Below are 7,453 nucleotides of genomic sequence, written 5' to 3'. Positions count from 1 at the left end.
GATGCCAGCCCCATCTTGAGCTGGAGAAGCCCCAACACTGTATGGTTCTGTAGGGAGCCTGATCATCAACTTGCAATACCTCACAGAGCCAGTTCACATCCCACTCAGCTCCCACTGAAAACATTGCTTCATCAAGTCGGGGGTTGGAGAGACAGATCGCTGGAGCCCTGTCCTCTTGTGCTGGGACACCACGTGGGCTTTGGTATTGATTGAGGGGCTGACAGTTTTCTTCCATCCCCAATGGGCTGGGGCAGGACAAGGGCTAGGACTGTTGGCCAGGCTTGCCTGCTCCCAGCCTAGGATGCTCCTGCTCTAGACCTCTCATTTCTCCTCATTGGTTTATTTTTCAATGCATCTTTAATTTGTAAAGAAATAAAATAAGATGTAACCAGTAGCCTTATCTTTACTGCGACGTCTTCTTGGTTCACCTTGGCTCAACTTTTCTGGCTGCCACTCCGAGAATGTGGCGCATGCGTACCGTTCCCACGTGGTAGGCCGCCGCTGGGCGGGGTCTCTTGCTGTCCGAATAGCCCCGGTTGCAGCAATGGACATGGCGGCTGGTTGTGCCAGGGCCCTGGTGGCCGCCCTGGGGTTGCTTAGTGTCTGTGCAGCTAGTGGCTCTGGGTCCATGGTGCAGGAGGAGGCCGGTGAGGAGTCGGAGTGGGCGGAGCCATGGGATGGCGCGGTTTTCCGGCCGCCCTCAGCGCTGGGCGCAGTGGGGGTGGCGCAGAGCCCTGGGACCCCGAGGCCAGGGAGGGAGGAGATGGTGGACCTGCCCGTGCTTCTGTGGTGGAGCCCCGGGCTGTTTCCCCACTTTCCGGGCGATTCGGAGCGGATCGAGTGCGCACGCGGGGCGTGCGTAGCGTCCCGGGACCGTCGTGTGCGGGGGCACCCGCAGGCCCGCGCGCTGCTTTTCTACGGCACCGACTTCCGTGCGTCCGAGGCGCCGCTGCCACGCCTGGCCCACCAGAGTTGGGCACTCTTGCACGAGGAGTCGCCCCTCAACAACTTCTTGCTGAGCCACGGCCCAGGCATCCGTCTTTTCAATCTTACCGCCACCTTCAGCCGCCACTCGGACTACCCGCTGCCGCTGCAGTGGCTGCCCGGGGCCGCCTACCTGCGCCGCCCGCCGCCGCCGCCCCGGGAGCGCGCCGAGTGGCGCCGCCGCGGCTACGCGCCTCTGCTCTACTTGCAGTCCCACTGCGACGTGCCCGCCGACCGGGACCGCTACGTGCGCGAGCTCATGCGCTACATCCCGGTGGGTGCGGGCGGGCCGGCGGGCGGGGGGCGGGCCGGGCGGAGCCCCAACCCCAGGGTGGCCAAGCTGACAGTGCTGCTCTGCCCGCGCAGGTGGACTCGTACGGGAAGTGCCTGCAGAATCGGGAGCTGCCCACTGCACGCTTACAGGACACAGCCACAGCCACCACCGACGATCCGGAGCTCTTGGCCTTCTTGTCCCGCTATAAGTTCCACCTGGCCATGGAAAATGCCATCTGCAACGACTACATGACAGAGAAACTGTGGCGCCCCATGCACCTGGGTGCTGTGCCCGTGTACCGTGGCTCTCCCTCCGTGAGGGACTGGATGCCCAACAATCACTCCATCATACTGATTGACGACTTCGAGTCTCCTCAGAAGCTGGCAGAATTCATTGACTTTCTGGATAAAAACGATGAGGAGTATATGAAATTCCTGGAGTACAAGCAACCTGGGGGCATCACCAACCAGTTCCTTCTGAATAGCTTGAAACGCCGTGAGTGGGGCGTGAATGATCCTCTGCTGCCCAACTACCTCAATGGCTTTGAGTGCTTTGTCTGTGACCATGAACTGGCCCGGCTGGACGCTGAGAAAGCCCACATGGCCTCTCCCAGGGACGTCCCTGTCCCCGAGCCTCACATCGCCCAGCCCTCACACATGAACTGTCCAGTGCCCACACCTGGCTTTGGCAGTGTGGAAGACATTCCTGAGAATGACAGGTAGGGATATTGGAGTTCTCTGTAGCCTGAAAATCTAGTTGTTTGTCTTTATTGTGCCAGTCCTAGCCTGGGCGCTGTCCCTGAGCTTTTGGGCTCAAGGCTAACACTACCACTTGAGCCAAAGCTCTACTTCCTTCTCTGTGATGGATAAAGGGGGTGTGGGGGGAAGGATAAGAGTCTCACGGACTTTCCTGCTCAGGACGGCTGCTAACTGCAGTCTTTAGATCTCAGCCTCCTGCATAGCTAGGATTACAGGCGGGATTCATTGGCACCTGGCTGTTAATTGTGGGCTCTAGGTACAAAGGGGATTATGAGATGGGCTCACACTCCCGCGAAGGTGGCCAGAGTAGCTGGAGAACCAAACTCTGGTGTAATCCTAGTGCTCCAGAGGCTGAGGCAAGAGGATCAGGGTTTGAGGTCAGGCAGAGCTACTTAGTGAGACTTTGCTATGGGCCTTAATATTATTATTAATAGTAGTAATTAGTGGTAGGAAATAAAGAAAAATAAAAGTCTGGGTAAAAATGTAAGATATAATTAAATGCTACACAGGAAAATGAGCACATTTGGTCAATGTTTGCCACAGTGCTTCAAACCAATCTTGAACCAGAGTAGAGGGTTCATGCCAGGAAGGTGATTAAGGAAACTTGGGCCCAGGAGTTTGGAAGGATCAACTTAGCTATTTAGTATTTGAGCACCTTCAGTATGGTGTGGATAATAGAGATGAGCTGTTTCGTTTTTCAGTCATGTTGTACTTAAACTCAGGGCCTAATCCGTCCTAGGCAAGAGCTCTACTACTGAGCTATATTTCTAGATTTTGTAGTTGTCAGGATTTATATCTGTTACTTAGGCATAATTACTAACAATTACTTTTTCTTTTTCTTTTTGCTCTGGTATTGGAACTTGAACTCAGAGAGGTTTGCACTTTTTTTTTTTTTGTCAGTCCTGGGGCTTGAACTTAGGGCCTGAGTGCTGTCCTTGAGCTCTTTTTGCTCAAGGCTAGTATTCTACCACTTTGAGGCACAGTGCCACTTCCTGCCTTTTCTGAGTAGTTTATTGGAGAGGAGAGTCTTACAGATGTTCCTACCTGGGTTGGCTTTGAGCCATGATCCTCCAATTTAACCCTCCTGAGTAGCTAGGATTACAGGCACCTGTAGGATTGCCAGCACCTGGCTGAGTTTTGCACTGGAGGGAGGTGGAGGGGAGGAGGTTCCTGGGGCTTGAATGTTGTATCCCAGAGCTTTTTTGTTCAAGGCTGGTGCTCTACCACTTGAGCCACAGCTCCATTTCCAATTTTTTTAGTGGTTAATTCGAGATAACAGTCTCACAGACTTTTCTGCTTGGGCTGGCTTCAAGTCTCGATCCTCAGATCTTAGCCTCCAGAGTAGCTACCTTAAGTACCTAAGTACGAGCCACTGGCAAATCTTGCATTCTTGCTTAGCTTTTTTTTTTTTCCCTCCTCAAGGCTGGCACTTTCACTTCAGTCACTCTTTCACTTCTAGCTTTTTGCTGGTTAACTGGACCTTAGAGTCTGATTTGTCTGCCTAGGCTAGCCTTGAACCTTGAAACCTTGATCCTTGGACCTTAGCTTCCCAAGAAGCTAGGATAACAAGCATGAACCTCTGGCACCTGGCTTTTCTCTTTCCCTTCCCTTCTTTTTTGGTGCTGAGATTGAAATTAAGGCCTTGGAGCTGAGCTAAACTCCCAATCCTCCTTTGGCTCTTAAAGTACCATGGTTGGGATGACGAATTTTATGCTCACGCTAGAAAGCATTGAAGGTATGCTTTCCAAAAGGTTAATGGTGGCAGGTAGTGGCTAGTGTAACAGAATGGTGGCTTTGAGAAACAAAGTCTGTCTGCATTTGAGATGATGTAGGGTAATTTTGAAGTCACTTGGAGAAAGATATACTTGTTGGGGAAAAGTGTCAAGATTACACTGGAAGCCAGTGCTGGTTGCTCACACTACTCAGGTGGCTGATATCTGAAGATCTTGGTGATTCCCAGTCACCTTTGGTAGACAAATCTGTGAGGCTTTTACCTCCAGTAGCCAGCAAAAAGCACTAGAGGCATGGTTTAAGTGGTGGAGCACCCTTGTGAACAAAAAAGCCAAGCAAGAACATGAGGCCCTGAGTTCAAGCCCTAGTACTGGCATTGAATAAATAAGTAAATAAATAAAATAAAAAGTTTTCAACTGGGGAGAGGCTGGTCACAGTGGTCTGCAGAGCCTAACTTGGACAATTGGTGGCAGCAGAGGGTTGTTTATATAGGCTAATGACACAATTTGGTCTGAAGATGGAGTCCTCCAAGAATTTGTATCTCATTTATGTTGATCATATGATTTACTAAATGAAAAGAATAAAACAATGTACAACATTAAGGAAATAACCAAGTTATGCCTTTTCTGGATACTAGATGTCATTGTACTTTCTACTAAGGACCCTCTAAATACCCCTTTGCTTTCCTGGGAGGAGTGCTGCTTCCTTAGTCTGGCCCCTTCTGCACTGAGCGCTGATATTCCACATCTGGAAGCCAGGAGAAGCTTTACCTCATTGTAGGGACTATATGATAACTGTCTGTAGCTTACACTTGGCTTAGTACTAGATTTATTTCACACTTCATTCTTTGTAAAGCAGAGCCTTATCCTAGCTCTAAATATCCAAATCCCAAAGATTACTTTTTTTTAATGTTTTTTTTTTCTTTTTTTTGTCAGTCATAGGGCTGGGTGCTATCCCTCAGCTCTTCAACTCAAGGCTACCACTTGAGCCACAGAGCCACTTCTTTTTCTGCTTATGTGGTGCTGAGGAATTAAACCCACGCCCTCATGCATGCAAGGCAAGCACTCTTACCACTGAGCTCCCTTCCCAGCCCCCAAAGATTACTGTTTAAAAAATTTTTTGGCTCCATGCAGAGAAGGCCAGTACCCAGTGTTGTTATGTATTCCATAATTCACCCCTCATTTTGGTATTTCAGCTGGAAAGAGATGTGGCTGCAAGATTATTGGCAAGGTCTGGACCAGGGAGAAGCTCTTACTGCCATGATCTACAACAATGAGACACAGCAGAGGAAGTTTTGGGATTACTTACATGAGATCTTCATAAAAAGGAACCAAAATCACTAATGGCTCTTGGAACTTGCAAATGGCTTAACTCAGAAGACCTAAGATTTTATTCTATCATGACACATAAGGAATATCCACTGCAGAAGCCCTTGGTATTGTCTTATTATGGATTCAGTTGTAATTTTTTTCTTGACTTGCGAGTTTTGAGGATGTTAGGTTTTTAATCACTGAACTGCTCTATTGTATCATAGAGATATAGCTAAGGTCTCCACCTTGGTAACAGGAGAGTGGAGGCATGTCATTCTTGGTTCCGTGGGAATCAGAAGCCTGAAACACTTATTTGATTCAATGTGTTGGCTCAGTAGGATTTTTAAAGGACTTAAAAATAGCACTTTTCTGGTTTATTGCATCCTTTCCCATTTGTGGGACAGATGGGCCACATTCTGACTTGACTTCTATTCTCCAACTCTTCATTCTTCAGCACTTTTCATAGTCATTTCTTTCCCCATGTTTTGCTTGATAAACTTAACATTGATGAGGAAGCAAAACTTCTGATGGGCTTTATTCTAGTTTGTAAGGTTTTTTTAATTTAAAATTGTTAATTTTTTTGAGATGGGAGGAGTGGTTTTCACTATGTTGTTGCCCAGGCTGGCCTCCACCTCCTGGATTCACGTGATCTTCCTGCCTCAGCCTTCAAATAGCTGGCTGCACATGCACGTCTAAGTCTTGAAGTTAGTTTTTTTTGTTTTTTTTTTTCTTTTCTGGTTCTGGGGATTGAACCCTAGACTTCAAGCTTGCTAGATGGTCTACCACTTGAGTTATACCTCCAGTCCTAAATTTTATTTTTGGGCTGGTCTTGGGGCTTGAACTCAGGGTTGGGTGTTGTCTTTTGCTCAAGGCTAGTGCTCTATCACTTGAGCCACAGCTGTACTTCCAGCTTTTTTTGGTAGTTAATTGGAGATAAGAGTCTTGCAGGCTTTCCTACCCAGACTGGCTTCAAACTGTTATCCTCAGATCTCAGCCTTCTGAGCCACCAGCTCCTGGCTTCTAAATTTTATTTTAATTAAGATTTTTTGTTGTTGTTACCATACATTAGTAGCACAAGAGGGGTTTCATTGTGCCATTTTCATATATGCATACAATGTACCTTGTCAACTTCATCCCCTCTGTCACTCCCCTTAAAATAGTTTGTTTCTATTTAATTTCATCGTTCTACTTTCACATATGCATGTAAACCATAGCATCGTTATTTATCCTCTCATTCACCCATCCCCTCCCATTGATACCTGCCTCCCAATAAGACTTTTACTTTCTTGTGATTCATTTTTTATTAATTTTAGTTTTATATATTAATTATGCTAAGAGGTTTCACCATCTTGAATGTGCATATAGTGTATTTTAATCAGAATAACCTTATTTTTGTTTCCCCATCTTCTAATGGGACTTTTATTTATGTTTCACGTCAAACTTTTTTTTTTTCTTTTTTCAGTTGTGGGGCCTGAACGTTGGGCCTGGGCGCTGTCCCTCAGCTCTTCAGCTCAAGGCTAGTGCTCTACCACTTAAGCCACAGCGCCACTTCTGGCTTTTTCTGTTTATGTGGTGCTGAGGAATGGAACCCATGGCCTCATGCATGCAAGGCAAGCACTCTACCACTGAGCAACCTTCCCAGCCCCACATTAAACTTTATTATTATTATTATTATTATTGTCGGTTGTGGGGCTTGAACTCAGGGCCTGGGCGCTGTCCCTGAACTTTTGCGCTCAAGGCTAGTGCTGTATCACTAAGGCTAAGTTTTGAACCATCATCCTCAGATCTTAGCCTCCTGCATAGCTAGGATTACAGGTGTGGGCTAATGGTGCTGAGCTTTACAATTTTTTTTTTTTTTTTTGGTCATTCATGGGGCTTGAACTCAATGTTTGGGCACTGTCCCTGAGCTTTTCATTTAAGGCTATAAACTTTTTATTTTAAATAGCTTTTTCTTTCTGGTTTTAGGCCCTTTCTCACAATTTCAGATGGAAATACATAAACCTTCTCATCATTCTCTTTTTTTTTTTGGCCAGTTGTGGAGCTTGGGCATGGGCACTGCCCCTGTGCTCTTCAGCTCAAGGTGAGCGCTCTACTGCTTGAGCCACAGAGCCACTTCCAGTTTTCTTATGGTTTATTGGAGGTAAGAGTCTCATGGACTTTCCTGCCTGGGCTGGCTTTGAATCTCGATCCTCAGATCTCAGCCCCTTGAGTAGCTAGGATTACAGGTGTGAGCCACCGGCGCCTGCTCTTACCATCATTCTTAATGCTGGCTTGCTTCTTACTGGTGTATTCCTTCTTACTGGAATTCCTTCTCATCTCATGAACAGAGAGTGGCTAATAGATCAGTTTATACATCATGTCAGTTTAGTGCACTGATCTGTTCTATTTTAGATCAA

General features: G+C 47.2%; 1 protein-coding gene across 1 annotated transcript; it reads left to right on the top strand.

Moving 5' to 3' along the window:
* The first annotated feature begins 496 nt into the window (after positions 1 to 496).
* Positions 497 to 5,612, top strand: Fut11 (fucosyltransferase 11). Its single transcript, XM_042690309.1, has 3 exons — positions 497 to 1,258; positions 1,351 to 1,976; positions 4,943 to 5,612. Exons 1-3 carry the CDS (start codon positions 545 to 547, stop codon positions 5,088 to 5,090), a joined length of 1,488 nt encoding a protein of 495 aa, XP_042546243.1. The 5' UTR covers positions 497 to 544; the 3' UTR covers positions 5,091 to 5,612.
* The last annotated feature ends 1,841 nt before the right edge of the window (positions 5,613 to 7,453 follow it).

This window comes from Dipodomys spectabilis, unplaced genomic scaffold (assembly GCF_019054845.1).
Source record: "Dipodomys spectabilis isolate Male_0828 unplaced genomic scaffold, ASM1905484v1 ptg000136l, whole genome shotgun sequence".
Taxonomy (NCBI): domain Eukaryota; kingdom Metazoa; phylum Chordata; class Mammalia; order Rodentia; family Heteromyidae; genus Dipodomys; species Dipodomys spectabilis.
The sequence above is the reverse complement of the archived record's forward strand: the minus strand, read 5'-3'. Positions and strand labels throughout refer to the sequence as shown.

What these genes read in the sequence shown, in the direction of transcription:
- Fut11 (XM_042690309.1), top strand. Translation starts at nt 545, where the DNA reads ATGGACATGGCGGCTGGTTGTGCCAGGGCCCTGGTGGCCGCCCTGGGG. An exon ending in AGCTCATGCGCTACATCCCG is followed by an intron (nt 1,259 to 1,350) that starts GTGGGTGCGGGC and finishes CTGCCCGCGCAG; the next exon opens with GTGGACTCGTACGGGAAGTG. An exon ending in GACATTCCTGAGAATGACAG is followed by an intron (nt 1,977 to 4,942) that starts GTAGGGATATTG and finishes TTGGTATTTCAG; the next exon opens with CTGGAAAGAGATGTGGCTGC.